General features: G+C 38.2%; 1 protein-coding gene across 1 annotated transcript in view; it reads right to left on the bottom strand.

Annotated features, from left to right (window-relative positions):
* The window catches only part of CCDC6 (coiled-coil domain containing 6), a 32,133-nt gene extending 14,338 nt beyond the window's left edge, over positions 1 to 17,795 (bottom strand). Inside the window, exons 1-6 of the mRNA XM_042818288.1 lie at positions 17,779 to 17,795; positions 16,039 to 16,195; positions 10,400 to 10,528; positions 5,751 to 5,854; positions 3,791 to 3,951; positions 566 to 722 (exon numbers count right to left, since the gene is read on the bottom strand). Of these exons, the coding sequence (XP_042674222.1) occupies positions 566 to 722; positions 3,791 to 3,951; positions 5,751 to 5,854; positions 10,400 to 10,528; positions 16,039 to 16,195; positions 17,779 to 17,795 (725 nt within the window). The remainder of the gene's footprint in view (positions 1 to 565; positions 723 to 3,790; positions 3,952 to 5,750; positions 5,855 to 10,399; positions 10,529 to 16,038; positions 16,196 to 17,778) is intronic.
* Positions 17,796 to 21,659: the final 3,864 nt, after the last annotated feature.

Here is a 21,659-nt window from a genome sequence, read left to right as displayed (position 1 = left end):
GCAAGCAATGCATTTCTCAGTAGAATAAAAACAAACAAACAGAAAACCACCAAGCATGTTATGTCTTGGACTTCAAGAAGCCATCAGCTCTGGAAATGCCTCCTCTCTCTAAGGCTTTATATATTACTCCCTTAGATTTGGCAGAATGTATCCTATTTTCTGTAAAAGAAAAGTTTGCTGCAAGTAAGAATATTGTACCTACCTCATAGAATTCATTACAGTCATCAGGTTAGGGGAAGAAGAAAGGTACTATGATTAAAGCATCCTCAAGCTCAATCACACTGGTATATTTATTTCGATATACATTATCAAAACCCTAAATAATCCTTAGAAGTAACTTTTTCAATTCTCACTGTTATAATTAGTCCAATTTTACATAAGTTTGACATAGTTCTACCAAACATATTGCTGCACCATGCTGAAATTTGATACATATATGAAAACCCTATGTCGGTTATTACCATGAGTACTCATTGTGCAGTACTAAGAATAAATCTAAAACACAACACACATAATAATTAACAAGCTCAATGCCAACATACCTGAATAGCTAAAAGATACACACCTTTCATCGTCCATTTCCAAGCTGGATTCGCTTTCTGACAGTTGCCTGCAGAGTGCTTCCCTACGCTCCATTTCCCTCTGTAATTTTCTTTGAAGCCTCAAGTTTTCTTCCCTCATATGTCGCTCCTCTTCTAAATACTGCGCCATCTTCTCCGAATCTGAAATTCAGAATTCTGTTAAAATTTGATTCAAATTCCATTTCAGAGACAGGAATTTTACCCCACTACTTCAAGAAGAAAGGTGTAGAAAATGTTCAGAACGGATCATCAAGATTCTCATCCATAAGACACGACTGCTCTGGCTAATTTGTAACAGTAGCTACTAAAACAAAGTGCTGTCTGACTGCAATTTTACAAGGAAGGGTAAAAAGCTAAACAAGTTTCAAGTATTTACTTAAATAAATTCAAAAAGCAAAGAAAAAAGTCATTAAGAAAATGATAAAACCAAAACCGTGAAGCAGTACCATGAATGACTGCTGCTCCATTTGAGTAATGCTATTGAACATCTACAAGAATTTTAGTGAAGAAATGATTTAAGGTATTTGACAAGGGAAAGAGCGCAAAACAAGTTCTGTAACACAAAATATTCCAACTTCAATTAAATTGCTATCTTAAAATATTCTATAGCATGCTTTCAATAAGCCAGCAGGACATCTACCAGTATCAAAAGCTAACCAGTGATTTACTCTCTACATAAAAGATAACCTGAGTTTGCAGTTCTAAAGAGTTCATCAAACATCACTTTAAAAGTCATTTACCAGATCATTTAAGTGATTAAATTACATCAAGGAAAGCCTTGTAGCACACTGATACATTATTGCAATAAAACAGAACCTACGGTACGTGTAACATATTTTGTGAGGTTTTCTAATATTTGATCAAGTATATAGTGAATTCCTTGTTATTAAAACAATAAAGTGATCCATTACTCTCTGATCATTTCTTTATGCTGCAGTCCAAAGAATATTCCTGTTTCAGAAAATTATCAACTGTCTACAATTCTCCACTTATCTGTGTGAATACAACTTCTAAATGTAACAGCATTACTTATTTGCAGATATTACTGTACCAATAATACATAATTATACAAAATTAGTATTGTCCTAAACTGGAAGTGTTTTGGGAAGATGCAATATAACAACACAATAACAATTTTCTAAGTAGACTTTACAAAGTACTCAAGTATAACAGTAAGGGTTCTGAAACAGCCACATACTGCAAAGCATCAAACTTCCTCCCCCAAAAAAGTGCTTTTCAGTTTAACCTTCTGTTTGCTGGCAGTCCATAAAGCAGTAAATCCACAACTTTCATTAGTATGACTATACATTCTGCAGCTTTTTCTAACCTGTTTACAACAGAAAAGAGTATTTCTAAACCTAAACCCCACTTTTCATAAGAATTTGACTTCAACTGCTTCAAAATTTTTACTCTAAATCACAGTATTTCAAAAAGAAATTACCTGGAAATAATAAGGAACGCGTGAAATGAGATTAATTATGCCAGATCTGCATAATGACAGTAAATCTAAGGCCATGCTCTCATTCTGAGGTTCACAAAGCAAAGGCTACAGCACAGAACTGCCAAGTACAAAGATTAGCAGCCCTTATCTTCTTTTAACTGAGACAAATTATTAATGCCACCAATGTGTGTACAAGGCCTTTGCACAAGAGCACTCTGCAAGCTACTCCGCCTGTAAGGAAAGTCTCTGGCAAGCTGTTGGAGAAGTACTATAGTCAGCCTGTCATAGCCAGCACTGCTGAGGGGGTACTGCTTGCTTCCTGCTCGCCCACACCTTCCTGACCATGTAGCTAGGTACCTCCTTATCTAGCGGTGGAAGTACACCATGATTAAAGAAATACACAAAAAACAAAAAGGTGGAGCTGACAAACCACAGATAGGAACTTTAATTGTAGGATGAAGAGATGATGGAATGGTCTTGCAGACCACAGGAAGACACAAGCGATCTTCCTGCCACCCTAAAACACGCACTTGGGCCCTTCCTTTCTCCCCAAGAGGGGCAGCAAAAAAGCAGGCCACGTCCCACCATGCTTCCCAGGATAGGAACAGACAAGATTCCTTATTACAACTGCTGATTCTGCTCACATTCAAAGTAATCTTATTTAAGCAAGGATGAAGAAAGATTATTTGTTTTGCTGTACTGTGAAGTCAAATCAGCTGCTTGAACAATCAGTCTTTAGCAAAGCTACAGTTACCCCAAGGTAACTGCAACCAATAAATGCTAATCTTATATACAACTGAACTTCACCTTCCTAGCTGTTTTAATTCTTTTGAGTAACTTTTAACTTCTATCTAGATTCTTACAATGTAATTCTTAAGTATGTATTAAAGTACACCCCTTCCATCAGAAGAAGGGTGGCCTGTAGTGACAGGGAGGTGTTGCCCCTCTTTACCCTGCCCTTGTGAGGCCCCGTCTGGAGTACTGTGTCCAGGTCTGGAGCCCCATATACAAGAAAGACATAGCTGTTGGAAAGGGTCCAGAGAAGGGCCACTGAAACGATCAGAGGGCTGGAGCACCTCCCCTGTCAAGACAGGCTGAGGGAGGTGGGCTTGTGAGAAGGCTGTGGAGTGACCTCAATGCAGCCTTCCAGTACCTAAAGAGAGTCTACAAACTGGAGGGAGTCAACCCTTTGAAATGGTAGATAACAGAAGGACAAGGGGAAATGGTTTTAAGTTGAAGGAGTGAAGATTTAGGTTGGATGTCGGGGGAAGTTCTTTACAGAGAGAGTGGTGAGGTGCTGGCACAGGCTGCCCAGAGAGGCTGTGGATGCCCCGTCCCTGGAGGCATTCAAGGCCAAGTTGGATGGGCCCCTGGGCAGCCTGGTCTAGTATTAAACGGGGAGGTTGGTGGCCTGTGACAGGGGGGTTGGAGCTTGATGATCCTTGAGGTCCCTTCCAACTCAAGCCATTCTATGATTCTATGAAAGTATTTGTGTGTTGAAATACTTCTAAAAGTCTCTGGAAAAAAAATGATAGAAACATGTATTCAAGAACTATTCAGTGATTCTTTCCCATTTTAATAATGCTAAAAACAAACAGACCAAACTGCTGTATAAGTACATTAATGAGTTATAATACTGCAATGATTAAACTATTTTAGACTGAACTTGTCCCATTTTTCCACTGATATCTTAAATTACACCACACAATTTTAGACAGAAATCTAATATTACATCCTTAAAAAGATTTGCAGCAAATTGTTTACTCACGCTGTAACTGTGCAGCCCTCAGTTGTTTCTTTAACCTCTCCACTTCATTCTTTAAAAATCTGATATGTCTCATCATATTTTCCGGGGAATCTATCTCCATTGATATGTCTCTGGGTGATGGTGGAGCAGATACTGGCTGGTCTAATTTCTCCTGCAAAATTCTGAATAGAAAACAGCTTGAACTTTACCTTCAGCTTTAATGAAAAGAAAACCCTTTAAATTCCTCAGAAAGTAAGCGAAAGGATTTTGACAGATAACCGAAATTATCAAATACAAATATCTACTATATTTGTTTGGAAGAACCTTAGGAAGATTTATAATGTTTTCTTCTTTAATTTAGAATTTTAAAAGTTAAGATTTGTCCAAGGACAAATAGACTTCTTAGGACACTCAGATGTTGTCAATGCCAAATATTTATGCACATAGTTTGGGAAAAACAAGTCACAGACCATACATAGTTACCTCTGTTTCACACGCAAAATGTGATTATTCCCCAAAATAATTTCAAGTAAAGTCACTTAATCTGAGTTTTTACATGCATGTTCTCACAGGAAGAATAAACATGAAGGTGAGAAAAGGAGTATGGTGAAATGCAGCCTTTTCTGCATTCCACTCCTACAACGAAACAAGCACTTGGAACATGTCTATGTTTCAGTACATATTTCCTGACTTCACATGCATTTTTTCAGCCTGGAAGCACGAAACTGTTCTTCACTTGAACAAGGCTGACTGGCCAGATCCAAGTTTGCCCTGAAGAGCAGGGACACTACTACACAAACACAGCAGTTGCACGGCCTGCTATTCACAAGTACCACACAACGTGGTACTAAAGCACAGTTTATGACTCCACCATATATCCTGGAAAGAAGGCGTGCAGTCCAAAATAAATTATACCACAAATAATCTGGCTTAAAAAAGACTTCAAGATGCACAAAAAAGTTCTACCAAACGCATATCTGCTATGGATTTATCACTGTTGAATATATGAAGCTCTTCGGAGCTCCTTCTACACAGCAGGGCTCTATAAAATAAAACTACAAAAACTGCAGTTTTGATTGGTTTCTAGTCCGTAGCCAAGATTCACAGAGTTGAACCAGCATAACTCTCCTAAAACACGTAGTAGAAATTAAGGAATTAGAAATCTCTTCTCCCTTACTCCTTCCAAGGCAAAGTTCTCATAATGTAGCAAAGAGAAGATCATTTTAATACATACTTTTAATCCTAGCTTTCCCAGGAACATAAAAAATCCTTGTCTTATTTTCTAGTGAACAAATAGAGGGAAATGTATGGGAACTGCTGAATCACGGCCTGAACATTTGATTGACTGGAGAATGATCTCTTTTGGAGATCGCTTCTCTTGGAGTCTTCTCAGCGAGCCCAGGACAAGGGTAAGCTTTCCATCCATTCTTCTTTAGTATGACAACCTGCTTAGCCTAACTTTCCTGTATTATAACCTTAATTATACAACCTATATAACCTTAATTATATAACCTATATAACCTTAATTATAATGTCCGAATATTCATTGATTACACAGGGAAGTCTTAGTGAAACAAATGCACAGCTGAGAAAAAGCTGAAGTCTTCTCCAAGCAGGCAGGGAAAGAACAAGAGCTTCTCATAAAAAGAATAAACTAAAACAATGTATTATTTTCTTCTGGCCACAAACAGAAAGCTACTTCTAAACCAAGACATCTTGAGTATATCAGTTGTTGAAAAAATTCAGAAAACTTTTGCTTTCCCAGCTTTCCCAGGTCAATTTTTATACTGTCCTCATTTCATCTAGTTTAGGCACTCAAGCCTGTGGTAACACGTAAACAAAGACCTTTACAACAATGTTAAATTCCAGGTTTCCATAGATCAGATAGTGCTTGAATTACTGAAATAAACATACTTAAATCAGAAGTTAAGTATTAAATGATACATCTCCCACAGTAACAAATACATTGAACAAGACAAACCGTTTTTCTGCTTCGAGCTTGTCCATCCTCTTCCAAAGACGATTCACTAGTGCTTCTTGCTCTTGTTCCAAAGTATTTTCAAGGTCAATCTTCTCACGTCTTAGCTGCAGAGAAAAGCAATCGATTAAAATGACGGGAATAGAAATATTTGCAAAGAATTGTCATTAGGAATGACTCCTGTGTTGCAAGAAAGACAAGACAGTTTCCCAAGATTCTCTAAGACGCCAAGAAGGCAAAGAGAAAAATAAAGGAAAAACCTTTTCTTGGTAGTATTTTAGTACAAACACTGTGCAACTATTAATACGAATACACTAGGATATCAGGAGCCAATCTTATCCAGTAACACTAGCGGCTGAACTACAGGAGACAGCAGTAACAAAACCAACATGACGATTAGCATCTTTATGAAAATACTATGGAGGTATTTCCCCCACCCAACTACAGCGAGCTGAAGTTAACACATGCTATCTTTGGAATAGGCAGAAAAACCCACATTCATTGAAAGAATGAAAACACATCAAATGACTTTCTTGCATCCTCACTGCATCAGTACAGCTGAAGTGGTATCACAGCAACTAAATCCATCAGGGCTATGTCCTAACCACTTAATACTGCAATAACCAAGCAGAATTTACACTTGTGCACTTAATGCAGCAGTAATGGTTCAATGAGCACACAACTGTCTTTTTCAACATTTAGGGCAATTAGATACCACAGGTAAAAACATATTCATTCTGATGAGTAATAGGAAAAAGAATAAGAAAAAAAAACAGTCAACAGTACATTAATAGTTGAGGGAATTTAGACTTTGGTAACATAGCAGTCAGGAGCAATATGCTTCAGTCTCATATGAGAGATGAGAATTTGTACCCTGCTACTTGCACACTGTAGACCCTGGCTGCCACTTGCACACTGTAGCAAGTATTTTATACCAGAATGGTATGAAGACAAAGCGCTCAGCCCTGGAGAGACATAGCACTCCGCCTTAGCACACAGCTCAATAACCACCTGGTCGATGCCTGGGTGTTCAGAAGGACGAAAGTAATACAAATCAACACACCATGCTCCAGTATTAACAGCATGCAGATCTTCATTACATCAGATAACTATCTGTATAACAACATGGTGAAGGTTTGACTGCAAATGACTCATTCTGCAACAATGTTTTTTGCATCACTTCAATGTAGTATCATTTAGACTCATCTGCTCTGACTCTTCATTGTCTTTTTACAACTACATGATTCATCTTGCACCAACAAGACATACAGATGAAAATAAATCTATCTCATTTAATGGTAGGAAAAAGAGCACACTTGGAAAGTGAATTACTTATAACCTGATTTGAAAAATCAGTGTTACAGCAGCCATCCCCAGGGCAGCAGCTTGTTAATTAGGCACCTGCATATAGTTGAGCGTGTACAATGGAAAAGTCAAATCATCAGAGATAACAGATAAATGAGCCAGGAAAGTATTGCAACCTGAGGCTGACAGATGTCATCTGAGGAAACGCCAAAGAAGCTGGGTTTGAAAGAGATCTAAAACTCTACTTTTTCAAGAATGTCAGACTACACAGCAAAGAAGAATCCTTCTCTGTTAATCTTCACTGTTTCACCAGTTCCTACCAGGATATTAAAGCTTTAAGGATTTCAACCTACATAAACCAGTACAGCATGCTGAGCAGAGCTGCAAATTCACAGGGACAGTAGGTATGTTTTGTTATAGGTATTCCAGGTGCGCTTTGAAATGAAGTCCAGCTCTAGTCAATGCGTTTCTTTGGAATTTGATTGTATTTAGAATGAAATTGAGAAAAAGGATCACATCTCAAGACAAAACTAACAGCTCTGTCAATATTAGTGCTTGATACCCATGTAAGATGACATCTTTTAATTTTTATCATCACAGTAGGGAAGTGAAAAAAGTATTGCTTAATGTTGTGAACCTTAGTCTTCCCTTCAGAAGAAGAGAAGAATCCCTTTTAAGCTTTCTCACCATCCAATTGTGTTCTACTTGTCTCTGGCACTTGCTTTACTTCTAATGGAGCCAAAATATGCATTGTTTGTATTCCTAGATTATTGCTTCTTCCAGCAAACTTGCTAACAAGCACAACTGTTTCCTCCTAAAATGTTGGACATCTTATAGATCAATGAAAACTGTGTACACTCTCCACCTAGTCCCACTATCCCAAATCCCACATATTTGCTTCTCATCTGCTGCTTCCCATTTGTATCACTTTTCTGTTCTCCAAGAAAATCTTTCCAGGAAATTTTACATTTAATGATCTTCTCCTTTTAAAGATGCAGACATAGGAGATGATTACTGGCATATTAGTTCTTATTTCTCATCTGCTAGCTGCATTCAGTTACCCACTGTAATGTGTGAAATAGCAAAGCGATTAAACAGGGTAACAGCAAGACTACACAAACTCGACCTCTGTAGAACAAAACTGGCAGCTGCTATATTTCCTATCAAATCACTGAACTAGAACCGAAAAGCCTTACTGTTCCTTTTGGCTAAAACATTCAGTTAAGAAAATAGTTCTGTGTTGCAAACTTCTTCACGGTCAGCCTTCAGAGAATTCTCTGCTGCTTCAAGCTGGCTCAAGGAAATTATGCTGGGTCACATGTGAAATCTAAGAAACCAATTTTTTTAAATTAGGATTAACATCCGTCAAAACCATCACTGCTACAAACCAGCTACTTCAGGTGCTACAAGCTGGTCGGATGAGAGAAAGCAGATGAAAAAGGAATCAAAGCATAGCTAATTCACATTATTCCATATTTTAAGGAAAGTAATTAGTGGATAATTAATTTTGTTCTAACTGTCTGATCACTGGTTGCAGTGATAGATCTCGTGAAGATAAAGTTGCAAGCAATACAGTTCTAGCACACTACGTTCAAAGCATTCCTGAAATACTTGTTCCAAGTCCTGTTTAACAGCGCTCTTGTTGAAGATGTGTAAGTCTCCTCTCCATTATTTTCTATTTGCACAATAAAGGCATAACTGCTCTGCTCACAATTTTTGGTTGCTTCTTACTAGATAAAACAGTGTTGCAAGAAAGCATAAAGATCGAATATGAGATTTTTTTTCTATTTTATTGTATTGGATGACATTTAAAAATACATGGAAATTCAAAGTAAGACCAGAAGCCTATTAGAACACCTTCATAATCAAAGTAAGCTTACAAGGTCACATATTTGAAAGAAAGACCTGATAACACCAACATATAAGCAAATTCATTGTTAAGCTTTCACATTTTTTTTAAAGATATCTACTGTTGATATTCCAACATAGCAAAAAGTTCCAAATGTTATCATTTCACATGTCTGTTTGCCCAGCACAATGACGCAAAAATAAATACCACTGAGCTTCCAGCTGTGGCTCATTCTAATATTTCAAAGGCTAAACCAGCTTAATGCCCCATCCCTGGAGGCATTCAAGGCAAGGCTAGATATGGCTCCAGGCAACCCTGCACACAGCAGGGGAGTTGAAACCTTTTCAACCCAGGCCATTCTATGAAACTAAGTTTGGAGTATGCAGCTTAATTTGTAATCTTTGCATTCACTGCAGTTTTGATTACGTGGCCATCACCACCACCTTGTGGCTAACAGAGTTAGTTCAGCCTCATTAATTTACATGCAGCTTCAGGATTTGCTGGCAACTCCAGCTTCCTACCTTTATACATTTATTTCATAGATCTCTTTGCATAGAATGTTAACATAAGAATTGAGAAAATTCATTTCATCATTAAGATAGCTATTAATTAAGTAGTCTATGATGCCAAATGAAATACGAAAGTCAAAAAACTACTAAAATTTCAGATGACCAGTAGCACAAGATTTACATGTCTGAGAACAGCAAGCAAAGTCTCACGAATAACATACAATATTTACACCACCCAAAATTGCTTGAGTTTCACAAGTTAGGAAAACTGAAGTTCTTTAACAAGTGTGTATTTTTTCATCAGTCTGTCCTTCAGTCAAAAAGATTCCTCCTAAAGCCATTCAGATGCTTGGATGCACATGCTTAAAATTCAGCAGGATAGGAGCAGACAATTTCCAGTGGAAACAAGGTGGAAACTAGCGGAGTTTTCACCTGTAATCTCTCTCTAGGGGGAAAGGGAGTTGAACGTAGCTTCATCTCAAATCTTTGTGAGTTTACACACAGCTGACATTTGAGTACTGTGCTACCCAAGGTACCACAAAATGGTGACCCACAGTACAAGTATACCACATATATGTGGTTTACTACCACACTTAACTGCTAATAGAAGAGGCAGTCCTCAACAGCTGCACGATAGTGCAAGTTGACAAACAGCAACAGGAAGCATAACTTATAAAAAAAAGTAAATTACTTTTGCGAAATAATTACAGCTTATCCAGCAGACATTAAGGTCTGCATTAAGGGCACTAAGAGCTATAAAGGCCATGGGAAAAAAAAACGAAACAAATTTTCCTAATGATTTCTGTGAATAATTTATTGCTTGGACTGCAAGAAAATCCCCCTCTTTTTTTTTTTAAATATACATATTCTTGACATTGCCCAATTTCCTAAAGATTTAAAAAGGAATTCGAATCGAATAAAAAATAAGAAGATACTTTTTGAATCCCTTCTTGTTTTACAGCCATACAACTCCAAAAGGAATGCATTACCTGTTCCAAGGTGAGCTGTTTTGAAATCGTATCATTTTCCAGTTTTTTAATCTTCTTCATCAGTTTGTTCACTTGAAATTCCTGTTCCTGCTCTAGATGCTGCTCCAGCTCAGCTTTCTCATGCTGTAGCTAAAAATTCAGGACACATGAAATATTTTAAACACACAGAAATATGAAACATTATGCTACATTTATACTTTTATTTTTACATGTTGATTCATACTGAACATTAAATTCTCTACTGATGATTTTCCTGAAAAGACTTCAAAATGCACAACCCACCCAACAGCCTTTCATAAAGGAGCATTTTAAAAAGTTCAATTTATAAAGAAGATGGAAGTAAGCTACATTTCTGAATAGTTAATAAAGTCAAATCAAAATAGACACATTATATACAGCATATAAAAAACACACACATTTCAAAAGGAAAAAATACATCAATGTTCACAAAAGCATCAATTTTAATCTAAATGCATAATCTCGAGCACTCACAACATAAAATGCAGGCCTTTGCATGTCTTCCTTCGCAGCTGAAACTTTAAAATTCATACAAGTCATAATACTGACAATACTGTGCAACAATATAAAAATCTTACACTGTGCAATAATAGAAAAAATCTTATTTCTATTCCTGTGACAGCAAGAATCAAAAGATTATGATGACAAAGATGCTGTTATTACAAAGCCATGGTATTGGTTTTCTTAATACTTAACAGCATTTTTTTTTTTTTTTTTTTTTGTGTCCATGTAATAGTTTCAATGAAAATAAAGAAATCTTTCAGAGACAGAAAACAAAAATCTCTGAAAGATAGAAATAAAAAAACCACAAATTATGGTGAGGAGTAGAGTCGCTTCTAGTATTAACTGTCAAAATCAGAATGGAATCCTGAGAAAAGGATTCAAGCCTTCCTACAGATAAGAGCGACTGTCACCGTGACATGAGTACATGACATGACTTACTGGGAAGTAAATGTCACAAAAAGACAGTGGTGCTGGCCATACAACAAAAATTGGAGGCATTTTTTCACTTGCTTACTTTCTTTGCCAGTTCTTCTGAGTTAAATAATGGTTTGAATGGTAAGATGACAACAGATATCCGCAGGACATTGTGAGAAACATCTGAAGGCATACCTAATAGTCATGGACACAAGTCAAGAATTCTATAACTTTCTAATAAGCTGAATTTCATTAGCTCATTAATTCAACTTCTTTTGCTGCTAACCTGCAGACAAAATGATCTGTGAAGTAGACTGGCAGAGGATTTAAAGCAGAAATCTTAGTGTGGAAAGAGCACTAGACAAACAGAAACTGCTTGCAACACACAAAGAATTTAGAGCTCACCTGTGTTTTCAGGGCTTCTCAGTATTTTAATATGTAAAAAATGAAATTGTAGAGAAGAATTTTCAAATAAATGAGTTCACTCCATTCATTTTTTTCCCCCAAACCCCTGAGGCACATGGAAATTCCCATGCACTTGAGGAAGCCAGCTGGACTCATGTGATATAACTGAGCTTATCATGGCCATTCTTAATTGAATGGTTAGGAAATCTTGTTACATTGTCTAGTCAGAAAAGAAGCCATTTCCTTTTTGTGTGAGAAAACGCAGGGCTACTAAGAAAGATTTTCATTAGAAAAAAAAAGTTGCATTTAGAGTTTTAAATCAAAATACTGGTTTTGTTTTTAAGAATCAAAAGTTTAAGACTGAAGACAGCCAAAGCACACACAGAACAGGCAGGGTGCAGATGCCCACCTAGCACCAGGTGCTTGTGCCTAGCTACAAATTAAAACCAAAGTCAGTTGCTGCAATCAGCTTATATTTAGTTAGCTGAATAAACTGTGCAAAAAGGCACAGTGCCAAAATCTCAGCCTAGAGCCAGATGCTGCTAAGATGAAATTAGGAACTGGGGGCATTAGCAGGCACTCCAGAGAGCCAGGCTGCTGTTATGGCCCTATGAAGGTACCTGAAACCAACCTAACAAGTTCTATTTCTTGATCTCACATCCTGTATATAACTGCAGTTGTCATATTACTTAAATTAAATTGAGTTGCAATAGCACAATATTGCTTGTTAAATCATTATTTTTTTAAGGTTTGCATGGAATTTGCGTCACATGGAAACTGATAATGCTTACTTGTTGGATGTGTAGCTGCTGTGTAGCATCTACTAAACCTTATCTTGGGAGCAGGAACTGCGGCCAGAGGATCACCCTAGCTGAGCAGAAGGCTAATAAGTCAAGTTAGAAGAGATCTACTACAAGCAATATTTTCTATTCGGGTTTAATCGTAAGTACACCAGGAAGTGAAATAACTATTATTCAAAGCAGGAAGAAAACAGTGATAGCCCTCTCAAAACACATCTCAGTGATCACTCACACTTGGGTAAAATCCTCCTTTGCTTTCACTGCTTTTGATCAGAAAACGAAAGGAACCACCACAAAAAAGTGAATGCTGAAACCCTAAGACTGAAACAATGAGAGAGTATTCAATGGTAACACATGGATAAAGACTTTACTCAGAAAAAGAAGCAAAAATTTTCAAACTTTTACATTGTATGTAATGGTAGTAACAACTGTTTCCATATACACCTATAACTGCTAACTGAGGAGAAGCAAAATATGAGTTAGATTGAATCACCTTCGCAAAGTCTTTCTTACAGACCTTGAAGTGCCCGTGAAAGTCGTAGGAGAGATACGGTATGCATTTACACAAGATCAAAAATGGACTTAGGTTAACAGAGACAGCAAATACTTTGAAGTGAGTAGAGCTTTAAACAGAAAGCTTAGCAGCAACAAGAGTGCATGCATTAGTTCAGGTAAGTCATAAACAACTACAGTAATATTCTATTCTCCCTACAAAGATGATTCCTGATGCAACATAGGATGACATCTGCCATAATATTTTACCATACTGCCTTGTGCCATTAAAAAAAATGCTTGAAGTTCCCTTTCCAAATAAAACCCAGCAAACAAATATCCCTCAGACTACAACCTTGTACACTGAACACTTCCTTTTTACTGTGTCAGCCTTCAAAATTTGCCCAATTCCTCTTCCACTGTATGCTGAAAGCCCTTTTCATTAACAAACCTGCACCATCAGCATGCCTCCTCTTTAATCTAGATGAACATCAAATCCATGATAGATGAGTTTACTCTGATAATTCAGCACTGCTTTTATTTATTTGCATCCTCAGGCTGAAGCATGGTATATTGAGAGCAGGAAGGAAATACCTTATGTCAACAGACTTACAACTTTTGAAAGCATTGCCCAGAATCAGACTTTCACAGGGTACCTTTCATTATAGCTTCCCATTTACTTAATTCACCCTTAATTCAGCTATTATCTTTGGAAGTCACAACATTTTCATTTCAAGGACAGGTACTTAAGAGTCACTTGCACTTTCAAAATAAAAGACACAGAAAAAAAATCTGTATTTGATTTTGAAAAGGACTGCTAGACAATGTGCAGAATAATGGACTTCATAAATTAAAGCAATATTAAAAATTAATTACTCTTCTAAGCAGTCTTTTCACAACAGATGTGATTTTACTTCCTTAAATCTCAAAACTACCACTCAACAACCCATGTGCACAGCTGCAGGAGTAGATTTCCCATCAAAACACTTGTAGTGATACTCTGCCAAATATTACTACCATTCTCCACTGATTAGGAATTGACAGCTCTACAAAAATAATTATGCCAAACTTTCCAGAGATGTAGCCTGGTAAATGACAATAAGGAGTACACACATGGAAAAGTGTAGTGGATTTATATAGAGCTTATTAAAACTTCACAAGGAATAAGTGTAATGGATAGCTTTTGTTTACGCCAAAATATCTATTAAGATGGATATATGGATGTTCTCCCTCATCTCTGCTGCACTTCATTTAGAAAATCAAAAATTGTGTTAATCCAAGGAAAATTAACAGGTAAAAGAATACATTTACCTATTAGGCTTGTAAAGTCAGTAAATGCTAATGCCACACAGTTATAAATACACAGCTAGCATCCAGCAATGGTTTGACATCAGAAAGCCTGGCCACAGAAAGACAATAGTATTTTATTGAAAACTCTTTCATACAGAATCAGTCTGGCAGTGAACGCTTCAAATTTGCTTTCCTAGAACAACACTGAAAACCTGATACAGCAGCAGCACACATCATGCTGATCTGGGAAATTCATGTTAGGCTATTAGTGAGGAGCACTGCAGCTGGAACTCTGGCAGACAGCTTTCATATTTAAAGCATGTTAGCACTGTAGGATCTTGGTCCCAATGCTGCTCTGAATGCCATGCATAAGCCCCTACAACAATGAAAAACAAAGGGCTAAAAACCTGCTACCTGGATGCAAAATCACCACATAGGTTCAAAACCCTTCAGCCAAATCAAGTGTAATTCATGCTGTTACTTTTAAAGCATTACTTTGCTTAATACAATATAACAGCATGGCCCCACATAACCTGGTTCTGTAACCAATTTCCACATAGCCCTTTCAATCAGCAGCACTGCTCAATACAGCATTTTCTTTAGTAGAAAGCTTTTTTGATAGTATGTACATCTTCAATTAGAAAAGAACACTAGAGAACTTTTTTTTTTTTTTTTAAAGTTGACTTTGAAAGCAAATGTCTTACTCAGAAATGTTCTCATCAGTCCTCAACCAGAGTAATGGGAAACAGTATATATAAGGTAGAGGATATTTAACTTGACAGCATACTAGGTGATATTAGGCATTAAACTAAGTCTCAGGAGTTTTCAGCACAGAGGGGGTTCAGATGAATGGGATTAGCTCTAAAGTTGTTTAGAAACAACACATTTCCTAACTGCAGGGCTGCACATGCCTCTCAAATCTCCAACTGCAGCATATAAGAAATTGTTACAACATACTGGCAGGTTATTCAGACTCAACTAATTTTTCATGACAAAGCTTGTACAAAATCACATGAGAAGAGCCATAGTGGACCACACCTAACTTCGTGACCCATCTTCCTCAGAGGCCAAAACCAGGTATTGCACACCTATCAGAACAGGGCAGACGTGTACAGAACTTCCCACAGATACTCACCCACTCTCCACAAATTCACACGGTGGGTAATCAAAAGGTGTTTCTCTGCCATAAATTGTTCCAGCACCTTAAACTATTTTACTTCCAGCACCTAACACATATTAGAGTTTTCTAGAGAATTCTAGAGAAGCAACTGTTTTGTTAGAAATATGGCTAAACTCGCAGTTTCCTGGCAACCTTCAAGCATCACTGCACAGTTCTGTATATAAAGTTCAATATTCAGGACTCACTGAAATATCACGTAGTCCAGGGGGAAAAAAAAAAAAAAAAAAGCATCTATCTCACTCACTTTTAAAATTAACTAACCGTCTTTACGAGTTACATCTACTGCTTTGCATCTCTATAAACTTTTAGGTTCTCAATGTGCATTTCAAGATGCAAATTCCACAATAACATATTAAAAAACAAAAAACATCAAAAGCCAACCCTCACTCACTGCACTTCTTGTACTTTACTTTATCAGATGTCAGCTTTACTGCAAATATGACCTGACCATATCCCTGACTGCCCTCACACTAGCAAGAACAAAAACTCAGCCACCGTTTGGCCCTGAGAGAAACACCAGAAAAGGAACCACTTACCTGCATCAGTTTTCTTGAGAGCTCATTAGTGAGAAATTCCTCTTCCTTTTCATAGTTTACCGCAAGTGTTTCTTTTTCTTTCTGCAGAGCCTGAATCTTCTTGAACAGCGTGTTACTGATGAATTCTTCCTCCTGCTCTGCCCTTGCTTGCTGTGAAATAAAGACAAAGTTTTAAGAAAAAAAGGAAGCAACTTTCCACACCAAAAACTACAATTATTCTGTTTGTCTTAATATTCCTTTTCTCCACCCTTCATATTAAAGCTTGTCCGTCCATTCTGGAGAACAGTGAGATGAATGTAGGCCCTGTTACCTCTTCCAGCAGAACAACATCATTCTGCCTTTTTTTTTGTTCCCCATCTTTCAACTTTGGAAACTACACAGATGGTTTAAAGTGGCTTCCCTCAACCAAATGCATGAACTCCTCAGCCTCTTAAAGTTTATAAAAACATTAGCGATTCAGAGATAACCACTTTTACCTTCTCTATTCCTAAAAACAAAATACTGCAGCCACCTCTCTAAATGTTCTCCATTATGAACCAACTCACAGATGCGAGGCATTCAGCACTGTGCCAACTTGCCAGATCCCTTCAGCTGTAGCACTGCTCTCTGGGAGGCACACAGTGTTTGTCTCTCCTGCAGGTACACCTCTGGTGACAGTGACAGTGCCAGAGGGAATGGCTTGGAGCTGTGTCAGGGGACAGACAGGCTGGCATTAGGGAAAGGTTCTGCACCAGAGGGCAGTGAGCATGGAACAGGGCAATGAGCACAGCCCCAGGTTGCTGGAGTTCGGTGAGCATTTGGTTGACACTCTCAGACAAAAGGTTCGGATTCTGGATGGTCCCCTTTTGGGGCCAGAAGTTGGGCTGCTCCAAAGAAAGACAACTAAACTCCTCCCTCCGCCTCCCCCTTTGCATTCTCTGCTATTCAGGTATTTCCAGATTTTTTATGTACACTTAAGAAACTTCATAAACAGAATATAGTAGTTATCTTTGGATGCCTGCTCTAGAAAACCGCAAAGGGCAACTCATATGGGCAAATGACAGCCCACAGCTACAGATGGGTAAAGCCAACTCCTAATTACACAAGCAATGCATAATTAGCCCAGAAAAACAGAACAACACAAACACAGAATTCCCAAGCCATAACCTTCAACAAATGAGACCACACAGTGTTGAGGAGTTTTCTCTGTCCCTACAACAAAACCCATATCACATGAACTGCAGATTTGTGATTTGCCCTGAGTTTAATAAAATTATACCAGCTTGTAGCTTGCAATACTTAAGGATTTGCTTAGTTTTATTTCAGCAAAATTTGACTGTGGAAACTTTAAGAAATAGCATCCAGAACTATAACTGTTTAACTTGCATAATGTTCTGCCCCAAATGTGGCAGAATAATCATCTCTTTATACATACTGCACAATGGAAAGTGCTCACAGGATTTCATTATGTCAGTGATCTTTTAAATGGAATGATGCATTCCCTAGTAGTCCAAGAGGCAATTACTTAAGCAGAGACACCTTTCATGCCTACAAGAAAATTTACTTACAAAGCATAACTGTCTTTAAAGCTGGTGGAATAAAAGGGACAACCATAAATATCCCCAGATCTCCAGTATCATAAAATCTATAACAGTGGTTTGGAAACTTTTCAATTGAGTCTTCCTTGCTTCAAATCTTCACATCCTTACCAGTGCCTTCTCCCATCTTCATTGCTTTTGTGCCATGGCCCTTACACACTACCTGCTACCAGCTCCCATCTCGCTTGGCACAATCCCAAGATGAGGAAAAAGACAATAATAAGGAAAGAAAAGAAGCTCTGGCACAGTTTATTAGATGAGGTCCTGCTCAGCACCTTCTCTCTAACGTCAGTGCATCTCGCTGGCAGAGAACCACTCTTCCTGCATGTTCATTAAGGGTTATCACTGGCCACATCAGGACAACATAAAGATGCCCAAACGCCTGAAAGAAATACTAAATTGTCAGCTTACATATCAGAATGCTACAACACAAGGGATCTGGCTAAAATCTCAATAACATCATTATCCCATTATAAATGTAGCTTTACTTTGAGCTACTAACAATCTTATGCCTTCACAGAAATGTCAGAACAGAATAAACAATTCAAACTGCAAAGGTTCATTGTCCTCAAATTGTTAAAATTCATGTGTTCTCTTCCGAAGTCATCCCCCTCCTTTGTCTTCATGGCACAGATTTCTACTGCCAGCTTTCTGATGGTTCAAAGACAGTAAAAGAGAGGAAGCAGACCAAGTATACATAGAATTATATTAGAAAGGTCTTGGTTTTAAAGACTCAAGATGCATCTACTTTGATTTCTCTTCGTTTCTAACTTGCATAAAGTCTGTTCTGTCCCAGCTTTGCACCCATCAAAACCTTTGAAATCATATTTCTCAGTTGAACAAACAAGAAGCATACAAATCTAAGTGTGAATGTAAGTTCCAGATATCCATATGTCAAATTAAATACAGCGTCCATTTAAACTACATGGTGGTCTGCAATTTCAACATTATCTATGAAGTAAAAAAACCACACTAGAGTTATGAAACAAGGTATAAAAAGCACACAGTGTTCCTCTATTTCTTCTAAAGCTACATACTTTCATTCTGAAACTTTCCCTTTATCTTGTTCATCGCTGGAGATAGTTTGGCTGTAACAAAATCCCTCATGTTAATATTGCCTGAAATCTATTAGTCATTTAGCCCACAGTCAAAAACCCACACACTGTTTCCTGCACAGACTGTCACAGTAATATTTTTCTGAACATACATGCACAGTTTCCATACAAATAATCTGACTCTAAATCAGGCATTTGCATTAGAAAACAGCCCCTGATAGAATCAGCAAAAAAACTGAGAAAGAGCACGGAAATCAGAGACAGTGGGTCAGTGAGGGCACAGAGTTCATGATTTCTCTGTTACTCACATTACATTCAACATCCATAAATGCCAAAAGCAATTTACTTCATTCTGTATACCACCTTACAAAATAAACTGCTAAGACACTGAGTGATATAAAATTATAACATTGGATCTGACAGCCTTTAGAAACCTGAAAGGTGCAATCTCCTTGCTGCACAGATCTGCAGATATAACCACGTCCACCTGTCTGCTGTGTCTCAAACTTCAGGTCTGGCTAACTCAGAGGACTGCATGGACGCAGCCAGTAAGAGGATATCTGTAATTACTGAAGTCAACACCACACAGGTCTAAGACAATCATCAAAGACAATCATGTTACTTTGTGAAAATCAAAAATAAAGAGGGGATTTTGACTGCAGTAGCATGCGACATCCCAATTACTAGTAGAGTAGGGGTGTGAAGTGTTATAAAAGATCCGTCCTTCTGACTTTAGTATCCAGCGGACTGTTTTTAAAGGAACTAAGACATCTTCTTTTGAAAACTTTACATAGTAACTGAGCACCTTATTAAGAAGACAATCTCATTACAAGTTATTTTTCCACACACTGCATGTGTGTGGAAGTATAAACTATCAAGAGTTTAGGTCCAATGTATTTTTATGCTTTCAGTTCTTCCTGTGTATGTATCTCTAGCAGGCCAAGAGCACACACTGCTAGATTCCCCTCTGCCCACTTGCTTCTAGCTCCCACAGCAGCTTCTGCGCCTGGTGGAATGCTCTCTTTCTGCATCAGACCAGATTCCAACCACTGCTCTAGTGGCAATATTTTATGAACAGCAAAACCCTGGTTTTCTGATGCTTTAACAAAGCCAAATAACAATGACAGCTGTCTACACTTCCTTCTCCTCCAAGGTTACCATTTCTCTAAGTTTCACAAATCTTCCCACTACTGCAAAGCAGGGTAAGGAAAAGCAGGTTCAACATCACAGCTGAAAGCTATTTCCTAGAGAACACCAGTGCCACATTATCAGTGGTATGACGTGAATGAGACCTTGCATTTTAATTTCAGCTCTTTCTTCAGATGCAGCCTCAGGAATACGCGTTTCATGAATGGCTTGTTGGCCCCATAAAGCCTGAGAGCTAGGTGGCAAAGCACTGTCTGCCTTCGCTAGTGCCTGCAGTAGAGCTGGCACTAAGATTTCAGGGGATCTTGCTGGAGACAGCTTACCAAGCACTGTTCTGATCTAATTCATCCTTGAAGTTTCCCTATCTTTAAAGACAAGGCCCACTACTAACTCTTTATTACTCACCCATGCAGAGCAGTTTCTGCTGGGTGACAGGGACAAAATACAACTGCAGATGGAGCTGAAGAGCAATTCAACCCGCTGGCTGTACACTCAGAAACTCAATCTGCACTACTGAATATAGCCCAAAAGGTTGGGGCAGCTTCAGGAGGGATATCTCAGTGCAGCACACGGTACACTGAGATAGAATTGCCTCTTCAGAAAGCTGCCTGTCCCAAGATCCTACAAGAAAGCATGAAGTGAACAGGGTGTAAAGAGCAGCAAGGCACATTGACACAATTTTAGAAATGTAAAATCTTCCCACAAAACATTACCATATTTAGGTTTCCCATTTGTGCTGTAGCACATACTTCTCCTCTAGCACAGTCAACTCAAGACACTGCTCTAGCCATGCTTACTGCACTAGTTTAAAATAATACAGAAAACTCCTGGTCTACAAATGCAACAATTATCTCAGTTAAACAATGCTGTTCCTTTAGAGGAGAAACTTTCACACTGCAGCCCTTCTGGATTGGAGCTCTTTATCTTACAAGTCCTTCAGCACCTGAAACAACCACACTGCATGCAGCGTGCCTTTCAGACAAGAAGAAACACAAACCACTGCAAACCATGTGCAAGGAAAAGACTGTTTTCAAGAAATGGAAGAAGAATCAGCTCAGAGATGATGGCTCACACTGCTGCAGCTGCTGTGGCTGCCCAGCAACACACACTATTTGTGGCTCCTGGGGTACAAGGAAGGCCATTGAAGCCCTCCTGTGCCACAGCCAGATACCTCTGCAGCCTTCCGGCTCACTGCTCCCATGGGTACAGCCATGTTCTGCACCTCAAGTTCTGGGTCTGATTTGAGTGTGATTTCCTGTTTTATGTAGGGCAACCCCCCAGATAACTTCCTCACTTTCACTTCAGGCAGAAGAGCAAGTTTGTTTGTTTGTTTTTTCTTTTGCGTTCTTTTTTCTTTCTTTCCCCTTTCATTTTTTTCCTCCTCTTTTCCCATTTAAGTGAAATTTTCAGGAGTAATGGAGCTATTGTGTGTGCTACTTCCAAAACAGACAAATGGGAGAGGAAAAAAATGAATCACCATCAGACCTCAACCTACCAGCTTCAACTACTCTAAACATAATATATCCTGCAACATTAACACCACAAACAGAACTGCCTTAAAACATTATCTAGTGTTAAAATACTGTTCCCTTCTCTCTCCCTTTCATCCCCTCTCACCCCTTTTAATAGGACCAGCCAGGCTTTGGCTGAGCAGTGATCAGATGTTTTTAGCTACACAGCACCCATGCAGCCTCATGAGCAAGCCTCTCAAAAAACACAGTTATATTCAAGATGAGTGCATCCATACTGTGCTTTGGAAAGCTACACAAGAAACAGCTCTTTATACTCAATACCTATATATATATACATATATATATATATATACCTATACATATATATACCT

This window comes from Centrocercus urophasianus, unplaced genomic scaffold (assembly GCF_019232065.1).
Source record: "Centrocercus urophasianus isolate 14NV4802_14NV808 unplaced genomic scaffold, USGS_Curo_1.0 seq_17, whole genome shotgun sequence".
NCBI lineage: Eukaryota > Metazoa > Chordata > Aves > Galliformes > Phasianidae > Centrocercus > Centrocercus urophasianus.
The sequence above is the reverse complement of the archived record's forward strand: the minus strand, read 5'-3'. Positions and strand labels throughout refer to the sequence as shown.